The following is a 17680-nucleotide window of genomic DNA, read 5'->3' on the forward strand; positions in this document are numbered from 1 at the left end:
CCGGGGGGCACTGTATATATCCATCCCTCCTCGCACGCCTCGGGCATTTCGGGGGCTCCCCCCTCCTGCCCCCTTTTGCCCGCCCGGGGATGGAACGAGGAGGGAAGAGGACACGGGGCTTTCTTCTCGGGGTCTGCCTGGTCCCCCCCGTTCTGCTGCCGCTGCTGCCGCTGCTGCAGCTGGTGGGAGGGGCCCCCCTGGGCCAGGGGCTGTACCCCATGCCGGCCAGCGTCCTGCAAGGTCAGTGGGGCACAGGGATGGGGGCATCTTTACGGGAGGGTTTGGCCGTGGATGGGGTGGCTGTAGGAGCCGGGACTCCTGGGTTGACTCCTAGGAAGTGGGGGAAGTGCAAGTAGGATGCCCAGGTCTCCAGTAAAGCCCCCCATGCCTGCACTGCCTGGACTGGGTGGCAAATGCTGCTCATGGCACTCAGGGACACCAGGGTCGCAGGGAGCAATGTGGTTCATATCCCACAGCTGCCAGTTTTCCCTCCTGCCTGGGTACCTGTGCCAGCCCTGGGGGACCCTCTGACAGGGCACAGCCAGTGGGAGGATGACTGCGGGTGGCTAGAGGTGTGCACAGGTGCAGGCACACATGGGGATGCACATACAGGGCAGGCACAGGAGTGCGCACACATGGGCACACTCAGGATGTGCAGGCACCGTCACACACACCCTGGCACACACAAGTGTGCACCCATGTTGAGGGCACCATTGTGCACAGAGGTGCATGCACACCGACACATATGGCACACACAGGCCCGGGCAAATACCCTCCCCACACCATGTGCCCATGTGCCAACCCCACCAGGGAGGTGACAGTCAATGCCAACAAGTGACAGGCTGTGCCTAGCATAACTCCCACCATGGAGCTACTGGGGCACAGGTGCTGGGCAGGCTGGGGGCACCCATGGCTGTGGTGGGGGGCTGTGGTGGGGACACAAGGGGTCTGAGCGCCCTGCGTGTGCCCGGCAGCGCTGTCAAGCCGAGGGACGCTGGTGCTGGAGGCAGCGCTGAGGAGCGCGCTGCTGGCTCTGGAGCGGGCGCTGGCCGAGCAGCAGTGGCAGCGGGGTGCCTGCAGGCTCTGTGCCCCCTGCCTCTTCCCGCCCTGTGCCAACCTCACCCGCCGCTGCCCATGTGAGTCATGGCCCCCTGATCCCCGTGGCCCCATCCCCAGGAGACCCTACCCAAACAGAGGCTGGGGTCCCCATCCAAAGATTGCCCAGGGCTCCTACCCAAATGTTGCCCAGCATTCCTACCCAGGCACAGCCCGGAGTCCCTACTCAAATGCTGCCCAGAGTCCCTACCCAACCACCACCCCACACCCAGGAGACCCTACCCGAATATTACTTTGGGACCCTACCAAAGCACCACCACATCCCCTAGAAGCCCTACCAGAATGATACCCCAAGACCCTATCTAAACAGTACCCTCTCTTCTATGTAGGCTTTACCCCTATAGGCTTTACTGAAACAGTGCCCAGACTCCCCAGACATATCCTCAACTGCTTGAGACCCTACCGAAACACCACCCAGAGACCCTAACCAAGAAGTTCCTCATCCTCTCTAGATCCTACCCAAACATCACCTGGATCCCTACCCAAAACATTGCCCAATTCCTTGTCTCCTTCCCAGAGATCCCTCCAAAACATATCCCAGCACCCAGGAGACCTTATCAAAATATGTCAACACTACAGCCCTATCATGCCCCCTTCCCACCTGCCCCAAAGCAGAGCCTGGGGTGGCGCAGGCAGAGGTGGGCAGCTGGCAGGGAGGAGGACATAGGGATGCCCACTTCTCCACTGTCCTTGCAGCACCAGCCGTGCCCCCTGCCATGCCCCCCAGCTGCCAGGCCCTGCTGGATGCCCAGGCACTGCCCGAGCTGCCCAAGCGCAACTGGGCGCTGAGCCAGGCCTGTGCCCCCTACCAGCACCTGTGCCCACCCGAGGGGGCCCAACACACCTGCACCCCACTCAGCGCCCGGCTCTGCCTCCACCGTCTCCAGGAGTGCCGTGAGTGGGCACCCGCATTGCCTCTAGCTCCTCCTATACAGTGGAGACCCTACAATAACAAACAGAGCATCGCCAGGGGATGCCTGGGGTTTCCTGGAGGGGATATAGGACACTGGGGGTGACAGGGGATGCTGAGGTGGAGTGGGGAGACTGGGGAGGTAGGGGTGTGGTAGGGTCATGAGGGATCTCTGGTGGAATGGGGAGATTGGGAGGATGGAGGGTTCTGGGGTGAGATGTGGAGATTTAGGGGATGGAAGTGTTGGGACCAATGGAGCAGATTGGAAGGAACAGGGCATTGAGGGGTGATGGAGAATCTGAGGTGGGAGAGGGGAGTGTGGGGGAACGGAGCAAGGGCGGTGATGGAGAGATTTGGGATACCAAGTCACTGCGGGTGACTAGCACTCCTGGGTGGGACAGGAGTGTTTAGGATGCTGGGGATCTGGGAGGCACTGAGAGGAACCAGGGGAAATGAGAGACAGCAGAGACATGGTGGTGACATCTGGGGGGATGTCCCCACATGCCATGACAGCCTGTCCCCACAGGGACGGCAGGTGCAGCCCTGGGCGCTGATGCAACAGCAGAGACGGTGATGCCAGGTGAGCTGGGATGGCCCTGCAGTGCCCACGCCACCCCCCCCACGCCGGTGGACGACCCCAGCCCCCCGGCTGCCTGCTGGGCCTGGGGGCAGAGGTTAGCGTCGGCAGCTGCCGGGCTGCGGGGTGCCCCCGGCCCGCCGCCCGCTCGCCTCCGTGAGCACAATGAGGCTTGACAGCACGCCTGGTGCTGCCTGACCCCCGGGGGCTGCCCGTCACCCCCTCCACCTGCCACAGCCACACCAGCACCGCCATGCCCGGCCACCTGGGAGAGGAGACGTCCCAGCAGTGTGGGACCCCCTTCTCACTCTGGCTTTGTCTCCCAGGGACCTGTGGGCACCGTGGGGGCCCCCAGGACAACAGCACAGCCCCCCGAGGACGGATCATGGGCGGCAGTGTGGCCCCGCGGGGGGCCTGGCCCTGGCTGGTGTCGGTGCGGCTCCATGGGGAGCTGATGTGCGGAGGGGTGCTGGTGGGGCACTCCTGGGTCCTCACCGCAGCCCACTGCTTCACCGGGTATGGCAGGGGGCATGGCAACGTAGGGGCACTGTCCCTGTAGAGGAGGGGCATGGCATGGCACCCTTGTTCCCCCCTGACTTGCTGCCCCCCACCAGGAACCAGAATGAGCTAGTGTGGACGGTGGTAGTGGGTGACCATGAGCTGGGAAAGCCAGATGCGGGCGAGCGGGCAGTGCCTGTCCGGCGCATCCTGCCTCACCCCAAGGTTGGTGGAGGTGGATACACCCCAATCTCCCTCTACATGGTTCCAGGGCATCCCCCAGCACACCTTTGTTTCCTTCTAGTTCAACCCCAAGACATTTCACGGGGACCTGGCACTGCTAGAGCTGGCAGTGCCACTGGCCCCGTCGCCCACCGTCAGCCCCGTGTGCCTGCCCAGCAGCCCCGCAGAGCCCAGCCCTGGCACCACCTGCTACATCGCGGGCTGGGGGTCCCTCTATGAAGGTTGGTGCCACCCCAGCACCTGTGGAGTGTGTGGGGCTTCCCCCTCAGTGCCCTCTCCAGTGCTGATGCACTGAGCCAGGGCACGGGAGTGCAAAAGAGAGGGGGGTGCCTGGGCATGGGGGACTCTGTAACAGGTGTGTTGCCTGGCAGAGGGGCCAACAGCCGATGTGGTGATGGAGGCGCGGGTTCCCCTGCTCAGCCAGGAGACGTGTCGGGGTGCCCTGGGCAAGGACCTGCTCACCAGCGCCATGTTCTGTGCTGGGTATTTGTCTGGGGGAATAGACTCCTGTCAGGTAACGCTTGGTGCTGGGGGGCTGCCAGACCCCAAACTTGAAAATTTCTTGTGGCATGTGGTGCTGGGCATGCACCACAGCCTGGCAGCGTGGTTGGTGTCCCACCTCTGACTGACGCACAGACATCCTCCCTCAGGGAGACTCAGGGGGCCCGCTGGCGTGCCAGGACCCCTCCTCTCACCGCTTCGTCCTCTACGGCATCACCTCGTGGGGTGATGGCTGCGGCGAGCGGGGCAAACCGGGCGTCTACACCCGCGTTGCTGCCTTTGTGGACTGGCTGAGCCTCCAGATGGACCGTGAGTGCCGTCAGCCGCACCAGGGGGGCTGGAGGCAGCTGTGGGTGCCAGGGGTGCTGTTGGGGATACATTACTCCAGGGTGGGGGCTCAGCACCTCATGTCATCCTTGGTGCCCTTGCAGCCGCCCCCAGCAGCCGGGAACCGAGCTGCTTCGACCTGCTGGCGCTGGCCCAGCTGCCCCCCGAGCAGCAGCCCCCCGAGCGTGCCCGCCTCTGCGCCTTCTACACCAGGTCCTGCCGGGCCCCCCAGGGCCGGGCTGCCTGTGCCCGCCTGGCCGAGGAGACCTGCCGTGCCAGGACGAGACGATGTGGTGAGCCACGGTGTCTTGCAGGGGGAGGGACTCCGTTTTTGACGGGATGGGGCCGGCGTGGTGACAGGGCGATGTCTTTCCTGTTGTGCCTGCAGAGCTGCACTCCTATGCCCAGACCTTGGTGGATCTCCTGCGCCGGGCTGGTGACTTCATCCGAAACCAGTTCGACTTCTCCTTCCTCACCCACACCCTGCCCCAGCTCCTGGGCAAGATCTATGGGCACTTCTTCCCACCCCGTGTCCGCAGGGATGCCCCAGGTACCTCTCACCCCATGCCCACTCAGGGTCCCATCGGTCACCCCTATGCCAACAGCCTGCTCTGGCACCCCCATGGGGCTCACCCACTCCTCGTCCCTCTTGTTCCCTTCTTGTCCCCACAGGCCTGGCTGTGGTAGGGGGCCAACCCAACCCCACAGCAAAGGGATCCCAAAGACCCCCCTCCAGGTGAGGCATGGTGGGCTACGGGACAAGGAAGGGCTAAAGGGTTTGGGGAGGCAGGCACAATGCCTGTGGGTGCTGACATGGCTTTTGGGGGACAGCCTAAATCATTGGGGTCCTGCTCTTCCTGCAACCAAGCAACATCTGGAGGGAGGTGGGCATGGTCCCCAGGGTGCCCAGGACCACCCAAGCCCCACTGGGCGTGTGTGAGGTGGTACTGCTGAGGGGCCAAGTGGCACCGGGCACCTGCCCTGAGCTTGCCCACCGTGCTTGCAGGCAGCGGACAGGGCTGTCACCCCACTTCGCAGGGCTCTTTGGGGCCGTGGGGCCCCGGCTGCAGGACTGGGTGGAGATGCTGAGGGCCATGGCGGGGGGCAGCTTCCCAGCGCCCACCCCGGACGAGGAGCAGCTGCCGAGGGAGACGTGGCTCTTCTTGCAGGTATTTGGGCAGGGATGGGCAGGGGGGAGGCCCTACCCCTCTGGTGACAGTGCCACCACAGACCAAAACCTGCAGTTCCCTCCGTGTCCCCTTGTGACATCCCTTGGACCCATCATCCCCTGTACAGACATGGAAGTGGCATCTCCTGCCCTGCCACCACAAAGAGGGCATCTCACCTTCCGCAGCTGAAACTAATGCTCTCAGTCCAACCAATGTAGAGCCAGCCATGGCTGTTACCCCACAGCTTAGGATCTGACCCATATAGATGTTGCATGTCCTCAACATGTCCAACACCAGCCCAGCTGTGCCCTGCACTCTGCCACTGTGCACCTGGATGTGCCTACAGGTGCCCCGTGGGTGCCCCACCATCCAGCCTGTCCCCCCTTCCCTTCAGCAGGGTGAGGAGGTGGTGGAGGAGCTGGTGGGACAGGGACGAGCCTTCCTCGCCCAGCTACGGGCAGAGCTGGACCTCAACACCGCTCTTGAAGCCATGGAGCCACGATGGGCACCTGAAGAGCTGTCAAGGACCCCTGCACCCAGCCGTGAGCCCCGGGATCCTGGGCTGCTGGGGCTGATGTGGCAGTGGGGTGTCCTTCTGCCCGATGGTCCTGTGCCCTCCGGTCATGTCCCCACTGGAGTTTTCATACCTCTCTTGGTGGCAGGGTCCGCGCCAAGGCAGAAACGTGAACTGGTGCCTACAGAGCTCCCAGAGGTGGAGGAGGAGGAGGCAGGTGTGGGCAGAGGTAAGTGCCCTGCAGCCCCTGGCCACTGTGGGATGCCATATGCCACTATGGGGACAGTGACAAGCCCGGCCTCAGCTTCACACCCAAGCCCCAGGGCTGGTTGTCCTGTGTTGGTGGGACAGCCCTTGGCCATACCCCCCATCCACAGGGACCCTCTGCCCCTGCTCCCTCCGAGAACGGGTGCTCCTCCCTGGGGCGGGTGGGCAGCAGCATGATGCCCCCATGACTCATCCCCAATGTCCCACCTCCATCTCTCTCCTGCCGGTCCCCGGGGTTGCAGCCTGCCCTGGCCTCAACGAGTCGGCAGTGCGGGTGGGTGAGGTGCGGGAGCTGTATGCATGGGTGCTGCGGGTGCCCGAGCCAGACCTGGCCATGACCTTCCAGGAGGTGAGTGTCCCATCCAGCTGCTCCAAGCCCCCCACACTGGCAGCCAGGCGGTGCCACCCTCCAGCCCATCACCATCCCGCCGCGCCCCTGGCTCCTCTGGAACTCACGGTGTTGTCGTCTCCCCGCAGATCCTGGTGGACTTGACCTCCAAAAATGCCAAGGGGCTATACCGGGCGCAGGTGCGGGCCACTGTGGGGGGCCGCCCCACAGTCTTCGCTGGCCTGGTGGGTCTGGAGAGCGACTCACTGGCCCGCAGCATGCCCGGCCTCGTCGCTCTGGCACTTGAGGCACTGAAAACCTAATGGTGCCCTGGGGCACCATGCCAGCATGGGAATGGGACACTGGGGTAGTGGTCTTTCATGTCCTTCGAACACAGCTCCATCCCCAGCTCAGGCTCTTCCATGTTTCTGTCCCTCATCGTGCCTCAGTTTCCCTCTTCCTGCCAGCACTGGCCAGTCTCCCCAGGGCAACGGGGCACTGGGGGAGACCTGGAGCATTTCAGCTGAGGATCTCAGCCCTCCTCTCCCCTGGGACCCCCACCTTGGCAAGCCCACCCCCACCTCATTTTCCCTAGAGGCACTTGGGCTGTTATTTATTTGTACAGAGAAAGGTCTATTTTTCAATAAAGAAGGGCTTTATTTTCCGGTACCTGGTGAGTGTGAAGCGAGTGCTGTGCCATGAAATGCCAGCAAAGCGGGCACCAACAGGAGACTTTCCATGGGGGATATGACATCCCATCACATCTCCCTTCCCACCCCCTGTACCCAAAGCAATGCCCGCCAGCCTCAGTTCCTGCCCTCGGCATCAGTGCCGTGCCCAGCCTGGCACAGACTCCTCAGCCTCCCCCGTGGGAGTCAGACACCCCTCCTGCCCACCGCAGCGCCCGGAGCACAGCACCAGTGTCCACCCCTGGTGCCACCCCATCGGGGACCCGCAGGAAGCTGAGCGTGCCCCGGGCCAGCAGTGAGCGCCGGGGTGGTGCCACCCCGTGCTTGGGCATCGGTGGGTACAACCCCACCTCCTGCTCACGGGGAGTCTGTCAATCCCCCAGCAGCGGGGAAAGGACCGGTCCTCCCAGTGCCCACCGGTGCCCATGCCAGGGTGCCCAGACGCAGAGCGATGGGCTGACATGCATGGGGCTGGTGACACCAGCTGTGCCTGCCTGTCTCCCCTTCTCCAGGCATGCGGGTGCTGGAAGAGGGGGGGTCAGAGCGGGTATCCGGTACTGGCACCCTTCCCCCTCAGCACCTGGCACCATCCATCTCCCGCTGCGGCCGGCAGCCGGACATCCGCTTGGCCGGGCCAGGCGGAGAGGCAGCCAGGGCCTGGCACGGCACGGGGGCGCCACGGGCACCGCATGGGGAACCTGCCGGGGTGGCTGGCCCTGCTTGGGGCTCTGCTGCTGACGGGTGAGCCGGACCATGGGGTTTTGGGCACGGGGCTGTCACGTTGCTGGGGGTTTCTGGGCCCCCTCAGTGGGATTGGTGAGGGTGGCGGTGCAGGGTCCAAGCTGGGCACAAGCATCCCTAGAGCTGCATTTTGGGTATTGCCTGGCAGAGTCCTATCGCTGAGCATGCCCTGCACTTCTGTCCTGGCTGTGCCACCCGGAGCCATGTCCCTAGCTGGGCCGTGTGTGTGTGTGTCTGTCCGCAGTGTCACTGTGTCTGTGTGTCTCTGTGTGTGCTGTGTGCACAGTGCCACTGCATCTGTGACCACATGTCCCTGCATATATGGGTCCACGTCCACATGTGCCTCTGTGTGTGCATCCACCTATGTGCACAGTGCCACCATGTCTGTGCCCAGGGGTCTCATGTCTGTGTGTCCCTGTGTGTGCTGGCTCTGTATCCGTGTGTCCCTCTGTGTCCATGCTCATGTCCTTGTCCCATGCCCATATGTGCCCCTGCATGTGTGCCATTCCCCCGTGTCCATGCCCCTGTGCAGCACTGACACGCAGTGTCCTGCCCTCTTTCTGTCTTCTCCATCCTTACCCCACCCTGCCCTTGCTGAGCATCTGTGCGGGGTGGCACTAGACCCAGTAACCCACCCTGGTCTGCCTGACCCCACACCCCCAGGCGGGCTCTGTGTCAACCAGGAGGAGCGGCTCATCCACTACCTCTTTGAGGAGAACGGCTACAACAAGGAGGTGCACCCCGTCACCTCCAATGATGAGGTTGTGGACGTCTACCTGGCCCTCACCCTCTCCAACCTCATCTCGTTGGTGAGCCCCAGTGGACAGTGCCCACCGTGGGATGACGCCGGCCATGCCTCACCCCAGGGCTGGCTGCATGGGGGGATCCCTGGAGAGGGATTCTGGGCTGGGGGATGCAGCTGAAGGGCATGGCCATGGCATCTCACTGCCCCACGCTGTCATTGCAGAAAGAAGTAGATGAGACACTCACCACCAACGTATGGCTCGAGCACGTGAGTAAGGACAGGCACCATGGTGTCAGTTGTGCCCCAAGGCATGGGAAATGGGGTGGCCCAGTGTGGTGAGCAGGTGACCTAGGGTTCCTCCCCTCCAGGGCTGGACTGATTACCGCCTGCAGTGGAACAAGTCCGAGTTTGGGGACATTGAGGTGCTCCGCCTGCCACCAGACATGGTCTGGCTGCCTGAGATAGTCCTAGAGAACAAGTGAGCTGTGCCTCAGTTTCCCTTCCCAAACACGATGGGCTGTGCCTCATACAGGCCCAGGGCTCCCCCTGCCCCTGCCATCACCTCATCTCTCTCCCGGTCCAGCAACGATGGGCTCTTCGAGATCGCCTACTACTGCAACGTCCTCATCTACAACACAGGCTACGTCTACTGGCTGCCACCCGCCATCTTCCACACCACCTGTGTCATCAACGTCGACTTCTTCCCCTTTGACTGGCAGAACTGCACCCTCAAATTCAGGTGCTGGGGGGCTGGCTGGGGCAGGGGTGGGCAGCAGGGTGGGCATCCCAGCCCCCTGCAGTGCCCTCTGCTGCCAGCACCCTCTCTTGCTGTTGGAGTGCAGCAAGGTGGGGGTTTGCAGGTGACTTGGTGGCCCAAGTCTGTCATGCTGGAGGTCCGGGTGGGTGGGTGGTGGGTATCAAGCAGCCGCACAGCTCCTCACTGCCTGTCCCCCCCGGCCATGGGCCAGCTCACTGGCGTACAGTGCCCTGGAGATCAGCATGCACTTGAAGACAGAGAACGACCCAGAGACGGGCAAGGATTACCCAGTAGAGTGGATCATCATCGACCCCGAAGGCTTCACAGGTAACGCTTGTGCTCTCTGCCGTGTCCTGTGGCAGTGGGACACTCTGTATGGGGCTCAGGGGCACCCTGCCATTGGGGTACCCTGCCAGTCAGGCACCCGAGTGCCCAGGGCTTTGGCACCCTGGCACCCATCCCACCAGGCTTGGAGCTACCCAGCCCCAGGACAGGGACACCTGTGCTGGTGAGGCTGGTGAGGATGGGCACGGCAGGGTCCTCTCATGCCATGCGCTGTCCTACGTGTCCTGGCAGAGAACGGGGAATGGGAAATCATCCACCGCCCAGCCCGCAAGAACATTCACCCTGAGAACCCCCCTGACAGCAGTGAGCACCAGGACATCACCTTCCACCTCATCATCAAACGCAAGCCGCTTTTCTATGTCATCAATATTGTCACACCCTGCATCCTCATTGCCTTCATGGCCATCCTTGTCTTCTACCTGCCCGCTGACAGTAAGTGAGCCCCGCGGCACCTGTACTGGGCATAGGGGTCACCTCAGGGAGCACCTCCATATCCCACACCTGCATCAGGTCCTGGGACATGGGGACAGCCTAATGCCCAGCACAGGGACATCCTGGTACTGGGACACTGCCATGTGGGACACCACCACATAGGACACCATCATTCCAGCCAGGCACCTTGGCAACTGCACACTTGGGCACAGGATACCCCATGTTGGACCCTGGGGTCCCGCCATACTAGAAAACGCTCTGTGGGACAGTGTATGGTGGGACACTGGAAAGGCAATCCGGGCACTGGGAAAGAGGCTTGGGGCAGGGTTTGCCCTGAGCTCACCTGCTCTCTAGGTGGTGAGAAGATGACCCTGGTGATCTCAGTGCTCCTGGCCCAGTCTGTCTTCCTTCTGCTCATCTCCCAGCGCTTGCCTGCCACCTCCCATGCCATCCCTCTCATTGGCAAGTGAGTCCTGGACACTGTGGGGTGCAGTGGAGACATCACAGGGTCCCCACAGTGCTAGCAGGCAGCTCTACCTGTGCCAGACCCTGTGACAATGCCAGCTCCAGGTCCATGTCCCCCACAGATACCTGCTTTTTATCATGCTGTTGGTATCGGCCATGGTAGTGATCTGCGTCGTGGTCCTCAACTTCCATTTCCGCACCCCCAGCACCCATGTCATGTCCGACTGGATCAAAGAGGTGAGCAGGGTGCTGAGCTGGGTGAACTGGTAGGTACAGAGGTGGCACCGAGCCCCACTGAAGGCATGGGACAGCACAGCCCTGGCGTTGCATCGCGGTGTCCCACCTGTGCCGCTCCAAGGGGCTGCACACCCAGCTTGGGGGCAGAAGGTGGTAACAAGGTGGCGCGGCACCGAGGAGGTGGCCAAGGGACCCGACACCCCCTCCCATGCCCCAGGTCTTCCTGGACACCCTGCCCCGCCTGCTGGGCATGTCGCAGCCGGCCGAGAGCCCGGCGCGTGCCCCGTGCATCCGGCGCTTCAGCTCAGCCGGCTACATTGCCAAGGCAGAGGAGTACTTCAGCGTCAAGTCCCGCAGCGAGCTCATGTTCGAGAAGCAGTCGGAGCGTCACGGGCTGGCCAGCCGTGTCACCCCTGCCCGTGAGCCGCAGCCCCTCCACGGGGACACAGGGAAGAGTGGCAGAATGGGGCTCTCCGGGGGTGGCAGCCCGTCTCACCACCCTCCTCGTCCTCAGGTTTGGCGCCGCCGGGCACAGACGCGGGCGAGGAGCAGCTCTATGAGCACGTAAAACCCATCGTTGATGGTGCCAACTACATCGTTAAGCACATGCGGGAGCAAAACAGCTACAACGAGGTGGGGGCCCATGGGCATGAGGGGGCAGAGGGGACTCCCTGTGCCTGCTGTGCCCCCCACTGCCTGGTTCCCACCTCTGTCCCCAGGAGAAGGACAACTGGAACCAAGTGGCACGGACCATGGACCGCCTCTGCCTCTTCCTCATCACCCCCATGCTGGTGGTGGGCACTCTCTGGATCTTCCTCATGGGCATCTACAACCACCCCCCATCACTGCCCTTCGCTGGAGACCCCTACGACTACCGGGAGGAGAACAAGCGCTTCATCTAGCTGAGGGGTCCCATGTGCCAGTCCCCCGCTCCTTCCTGCTCACCCACCTTGGCTCGTGAAAATAAAGCTGGGTGCTTCTTGCCATGGGGTGCTGAGCTGGTGGTTGCTCTCAGTGTCCCCTCCTGGGCACAGTGCCCACCCTGAGTGCTGTGTGTGTGTCAGGGAGGGTGATACCACCAGGGAATGGCTGTTTTTAGGTGCCTGGAGTGTGGTGGTGCTCAGCTGTGGCTGGAAGGGGTGTTTCCCAGAGGAGCTGTGGTGGTACCAGCCCTGCTACCCTAGTTTGGGCTGGGCACTCAGGACGGGATGGACTGGGGAAGAGGATGGACCCCCCCCAGCATGGCACCATCTCCGGTGGACCCCATGCAATGGGCAGAGACACCATCAGTGCCCACACCACTCCCCGTCTTCATGACCCCCCAGCCAGACCCAGGAATGTCCCCCCAGTCAGACTCGTGTCTTCTCCCCCAGCTCAGCAGAGGGACACCAGGGCTCTGGTTTCAGGGGGCACAGCTGACGTCCCCCCACCGGCAGTGGCCCGGGACAGCTGTCACGTCCTCTCCACTGAGCCAGGAATCTTACCTCCCCGCCCCGACTCCCCTGCACAGGGCCGGGCAGGATTTGGACCCGCAAGGCAGACACCACTTCCCAGGCTGACATGGTGGGACTCGTCTGCATCTTCCCCCCCCAACACCCCAGGGACAGCCACCACCATGCGGGGAGAGGGCATTGCTGGGAGTGCTTGCAGGGGGGCATCCCTTTTCTACGAGGCTGGGCACCTGGGTTTATGCTTCAGGGAGATGCATCCCTCTGTGGGAGACAGGGGGAAACTGAGGCACAGAGCTCATTTTGCCCGCAGACCATGTTCCACCTCCCTGAGCGCAAAATACCAGAGGAGCTTCCCAGAAAACTGTCATCACTCCACTGGCGGGGAGGGCTGTGGGTGGTCACTCGCCCCTCCCCATCTCCCGTGGCTGTTGGGAACAGCTGACGGTGGCCAGGGACAGCTGTCCTGTCCCAGCGGGTGCCAGGCCCAGAACAGCGCTGTGCGGGCAGCCGAGCAGAGCTCCTGCGCCCCACAGCACCGCCATGCGCTGCCACAGCCTCCTCCTCACCCTCTGCGCCCTGGCAGGTAAGGGGTGCCTGCCGCGGGGGGAGGCCTGGGGGGCACCCGCTCATCCCCTGCCTTTGCCTTTGGGGGTTTGTCACCCATGGGTGTACAGCACCATGCACCGTCCCACCAGGGTGTCCCCATGCTGGCAGGCCATTGTCCCCACGTCCTGCCCTAGAGAGGTCCCTGGGGTGAGCGGGGTGGGCGATATGGGGGACACACACCCCCCTGCTTGCACACTGGGCCACTGATACACACAGGCACGCACAGCTGCTTGTGCACACCCACAGTAACACGTGCATGGACATGCCCTCCCCACGCACACCCTGTGCACCCCCACCCATGCCAGCAGGTCCTGGGAGCATCGGTGGCCCTGCTGTCCCCACCCCAGGGTGCCCCCATGGCATGTGTGCTCCCCAGGCGTGGGCTGCAGGAACCAGGAGGAGAAGCTGCTCCAGGACCTCATGACCAACTACAACCGGCACCTGCGCCCAGCCCTGCACGGGGATCAGGTCATTGATGTCACCCTCAAGCTCACCCTCACGAACCTTATCTCCCTGGTGAGAGACCCCCGCCCCAGTCCCCATAGCAGGATGGGATTTGCCCCCACACGTGGGGCAGTGGGCAGAGGTGGGCAGGGCACTAAAGCTCTCTCCCCGCTTTCTTCCTTGCCAGAACGAGCGGGAGGAGACCCTCACCACCAACGTCTGGATCGAGATGGTGAGACCCCTCATCTCCAGGAAGGACCTCCCCCAGGGTCACATTTGCATCTCAGGGTGGCACCCCGTGGAGGGTTGACACCGTAACCTGCACCCTCTTTTGTGGGTGCCCCCCCGCTGAGCCCATTTTGGGAGCAGAACAGAACAGGACAGGCAGCTCACAAGCTCCCCCGCCCCAGGGAGCACCATGACCTCCCTCTCTGCTCCCCTTCCCACAGCAATGGTCCGATTATCGCCTGCGATGGGACCCCGAGGAATACGACAACATCCAGCTGCTGCGGGTGCCCTCCACCATGGTCTGGCTGCCCGATGTTGTCCTGGAGAACAAGTAGGTGATGGGGCAATGGGGACATGTCCCTGCACAGGGGATGAGCTGCCCCCTGAGCATGGTTTGAGGCTTAGCCCACCCTTTTCCCCCCCAGCATCGATGGGACATTTGAAATCACTCTCTACACCAATGTACTGGTGTCCCCTGATGGCAGCATCTACTGGCTGCCCCCTGCCATCTACCGCAGCTCCTGCTCCATCCACGTCACCTATTTCCCCTTCGACTGGCAGAACTGCACCATGGTCTTCCAGTGAGCACCAGACAAGGGATTGGCATGGGATGCCCACCTCTGCCCCAGGGCAATGAGGTCCCAGGGAGACAAGTGCCACCTACCTGTGCCCTGGAACCCTGTTGGTGGCAGGAGGCACCTTGGCTAAGCCAAGCACCCCTAAGTAGGGCTGGAGGTGGCTGGCGTAACCTGGTGTCACACTGACACCCTTTCCCCATCCAGCCTGCTGCATGCCAGCCTGTGCCACCCCCCTGTCCCTCTCCAGGTCCCAAACCTACAGCGCCAACGAAATCAACCTGCTGCTGACGGTGGAGGATGGCCAGACCGTGGAGTGGATCTTCATCGACCCTGAGGCTTTCACAGGTAACACCGCAGCTGCCCCCGTGGCACAGGAGCATCCCACCGCAGGGGACACGGAACAGGCCTGGTGCTACCACCGGTGGCTGCCCAAAGAAGAGCTACAGGGGCTATTAGCAGCTCCTGCCATTAGATGGGCACTTAAGTTATTAGTGGAAGCGGGAGTGTGGGAGAGATTTGTTTTTCTAACCCCCTCAGCCTGGGGCTCTCACCGCTGGCAGCCGCTCCTGGAGAACACCGCTCCTGGGGAGCTTGACTGATGCTGGGAACGTAGCTGTCATGGCCAAACGATGACGTTTTCCATCACATTTTAATTGCATATTGAAGGAACAAAATGCTTTTCGGGCAGCGAGATTTATTTTTTCATTACTAGCCCGAGCAGCAATCTTGATTGGGAAAAATCTATCGCTCCCACGGATGGCAGGAGAAAACAGCGTGCCGTCACCCAGCGTCACGCTCGGCTTCCCCCCGCCATGCCCTGGGGACAGGGAGACGGGGGGATCCCAGCCCCACACAAAACTCACCCTGGCAGCACCTGAGGGGCTCAAGATGCCTCATAGATGCCCAGGTCCCCCCTCCAACAGCCTTTAGGGGTATTTTACCCAGGCACTCTGGCACACTCCGCAGCGCTAATCTCCCTCTCCAGCAGCTCTAGTACCTTTCCCCACACGGTGTCCATCCTGGGTGCCCCATGGGGCCCATGCCGATCACCAGCCCTCCCCTTCCTCCCCCCTGGGCTAGCAGCCTCAGTGCTCCCAGTGGGGTGGTGGGACTCACATGTTAGCGCTGCATGGCAGAGAACGGCGAATGGGCCATCAAGCACCGCCCGGCTCGGAAGATCATCAACTCGGAGCATTTCACCCCAGATGACATCCAGTACCAGCAGGTCATCTTCTATCTCATCATCCAGCGCAAGCCACTCTTCTACATCATCAACATCATTGTGCCGTGTGTCCTCATCTCCGCCATGGCCGTGCTGGTGTACTTTCTGCCTGCCAAAGGTAGGCACGGGTGCCATGGCCACAGGGGACATGGGGACATGTAACGGGGGCAGCCACAGCGAGGAAGGGCTCATTGTCCTCTCTGTGCTTAGGGACCATCAGTGCCATCTTTCACCCACTCCTGTGATATTTGCGGGTGGTGTGAATTTCCATGTACCCCACAGTTAAAGCCTCAGGACTTGGCCAGTTCAGTTTTAGGGTGGGGGCTTTCTGCCAAAGGAGGGCAATGCTCACACTGCTGCCTGATGTCAACCTCTGCCTTCCCCCGCTCCTTGGCAGCGGGTGGGCAGAAATGCACCGTCTCCATCAATGTCCTCCTGGCCCAGACAGTCTTCCTCTTCCTCATCGCCCAGAAGGTGCCTGAGACCTCCCAGGCTGTGCCTCTCATCGGGAAGTAAGTGATGCGTGGGGATGGAGGTGCCAGCCCTGCTGTCACACCATGCCAGCGGGGTCCCTGGGTGCTGTGCAGCAGTGCCCAGGGACAGGACCCTGGCCCAGAAATAACCCCCAGCCCAGGTGGGGCTGGCATAAGGCTACCACACGCCCATGTGCCACTGCTGGTTCCCAGTTTCCAGCCCAAGAGGGACCTCACACACCCATAGCTTGTGGCTCAGCAGCCCCATGTGAGGCCCTGTGTCCCCTGCCCAGGTACCTGACCTTCCTCATGGTGGTGACGGTAGTGATCGTGGTGAACGCTGTCATTGTCCTCAACGTCTCGCTGAGAACACCCAACACTCACTCCATGTCCCAGAGAGTGCGCCAGGTACCCTCTGCCTTCCCCCTACTCCTCATGCATGATGAAAGGGGTGGGTATTTGGGGACCCAAGCCATCCCCCTTGCAGAGTGGGGTGGCTGGCATGCCTTAATCTGCATGCAAGTCCTGGCACAAAGAGGGAACACCCAGATGTCCCCAAGAGACCACAATGTGCCACCAAACCCCTCCAAACCACTACTGAGGACTGAGGAGCAGCAGGTGCCAACACACCCAGCATCCTGGTGGCACGAGGGTACCCCACAGGGATGCTCCAGGCAATGCAAGGGGACCCAGTCACACCCACTGAGTGTCCCGGCGTGGTTTGGGGGATCAGGTCTCTATGGGTGACGCTGTGCCCAGGTGTTCCTGCACCTCCTGCCCCACTACCTGGGCATGCACATGCCGGCGGAGGCACCAGGGCCGCAGCGAGCCGCTCGGAGACGCAGCTCCTTGGGGCTCATGGTGAAAGCCGATGAGTACATGCTCTGGAAAGCCCGGACTGAGCTGCTCTTCGAGAAGCAGAAGGAGAGGGATGGGCTGATGAAAACCGTGCTGGAGAAGATTGGTGAGTGCCCCTGGGGAATTGACACCTCCGTGAGAGGCTGGGTGATGTGTCAGGCAACTGGTGCCTGCTGTGCTGGCTTTGCTGCCTGCAGGACGTGGCCTGGAGAGCGGCAGTGCCCAGGATTTCTGCCAGAGCCTGGAGGAGGCAGGTCCCGAGATCCGTGCCTGTGTGGATGCCTGCAACCACATCGCCAATGCCACGCGGGAACAGAATGACTTCAGCAGCGTGAGTTGGGGCTGGAGTGGGGAGAGAGACCCACATGGGAGGCAGCCCTCACCCCCCTCCTCATGCCGTCGGCAGGAGAGCGAAGAGTGGATTCTGGTGGGACGTGTGATTGACCGTGTCTGCTTCTTCATCATGGCCTCCCTCTTCGTGTGTGGCACTGTCGGCATCTTCCTCATGGCTCACTTCAACCAGGCGCCCACCTTGCCCTTCCCTGGGGACCCCAAGCAGTACCTGCCGCAGTGATGCCCATGGGCCCCTGCCAGCCCTCCTGCTGCTGGGACTGCTGAAGCCAGGGGCTGGGCATCCCCAAACCAGCCTGAGCTGAGATCCCTGTGGGCACAGCAGCTCCTGGTGCCAAGCACAGAGCTGGGGGAGGAGGGGGAGCTCTGCCACCCCCCAGCAGTGGTGGTGGTGGGGAAGGGGGGAGCACGGGGTGGCTGCGTTTGTGCTGAATATGGAAGTAAAGCCTGTGGCAGTCTCATGAGCCTCTGTGGCATCATTGCTGCGTGCCCACTGATGGGGTTACCTCTCTTGGATGAACTGGATGTGCCATCCGTGCAGTCTGGCTACAGCTCTCTAAGCCACACAGCCCTGTCCCAGCACCCCACAAGGGTGCTGAGAGACAAGA

At 62.4% G+C, this 17680-nt stretch overlaps 3 protein-coding genes across 4 annotated transcripts; all 3 read left to right on the forward strand.

Annotated features, from left to right (window-relative positions):
- Positions 1-218: 218 nt before the first annotated feature.
- Positions 219-6773, forward strand: PRSS56 (serine protease 56). The gene is made up of 17 exons (XM_065639786.1): positions 219-240; positions 975-1160; positions 1813-2010; positions 2553-2606; positions 2930-3119; positions 3218-3326; positions 3406-3565; positions 3716-3858; positions 3995-4154; positions 4277-4465; positions 4561-4722; positions 4845-4908; positions 5179-5341; positions 5736-5883; positions 6004-6084; positions 6365-6471; positions 6600-6773. The coding sequence occupies exons 1-17, from the start codon at positions 219-221 to the stop codon at positions 6771-6773; spliced, it is 2310 nt and encodes a 769-aa protein (XP_065495858.1).
- A 980-nt stretch (positions 6774-7753) lies between these two features.
- Positions 7754-11889, forward strand: CHRND (cholinergic receptor nicotinic delta subunit). The gene is made up of 12 exons (XM_065639787.1): positions 7754-7880; positions 8544-8689; positions 8848-8892; positions 8994-9103; positions 9209-9364; positions 9594-9709; positions 9959-10159; positions 10514-10625; positions 10747-10861; positions 11079-11280; positions 11376-11494; positions 11581-11889. Exons 1-12 carry the CDS (start codon positions 7829-7831, stop codon positions 11761-11763), a joined length of 1557 nt encoding a protein of 518 aa, XP_065495859.1. The 5' UTR covers positions 7754-7828; the 3' UTR covers positions 11764-11889.
- An 871-nt stretch (positions 11890-12760) lies between these two features.
- CHRNG (cholinergic receptor nicotinic gamma subunit) lies at positions 12761-17464 on the forward strand. Of its 2 annotated transcripts, XM_065639854.1 has the most exons (12): positions 12764-12895; positions 13295-13434; positions 13550-13594; positions 13812-13921; positions 14016-14171; positions 14416-14513; positions 15305-15508; positions 15788-15902; positions 16157-16271; positions 16623-16827; positions 16919-17052; positions 17128-17464. In XM_065639854.1, the coding sequence occupies exons 1-12, from the start codon at positions 12853-12855 to the stop codon at positions 17293-17295; spliced, it is 1533 nt and encodes a 510-aa protein (XP_065495926.1). In that variant the 5' UTR covers positions 12764-12852; the 3' UTR covers positions 17296-17464. The 2 variants fall into 2 exon arrangements, with proteins under 2 accessions (XP_065495925.1, XP_065495926.1); XM_065639853.1 differs by lacking the exon at positions 14016-14171 and having other exon boundaries at positions 12761-12895.
- Positions 17465-17680: the final 216 nt, after the last annotated feature.

This window comes from Caloenas nicobarica, chromosome 8 (assembly GCF_036013445.1).
Source record: "Caloenas nicobarica isolate bCalNic1 chromosome 8, bCalNic1.hap1, whole genome shotgun sequence".
NCBI lineage: Eukaryota > Metazoa > Chordata > Aves > Columbiformes > Columbidae > Caloenas > Caloenas nicobarica.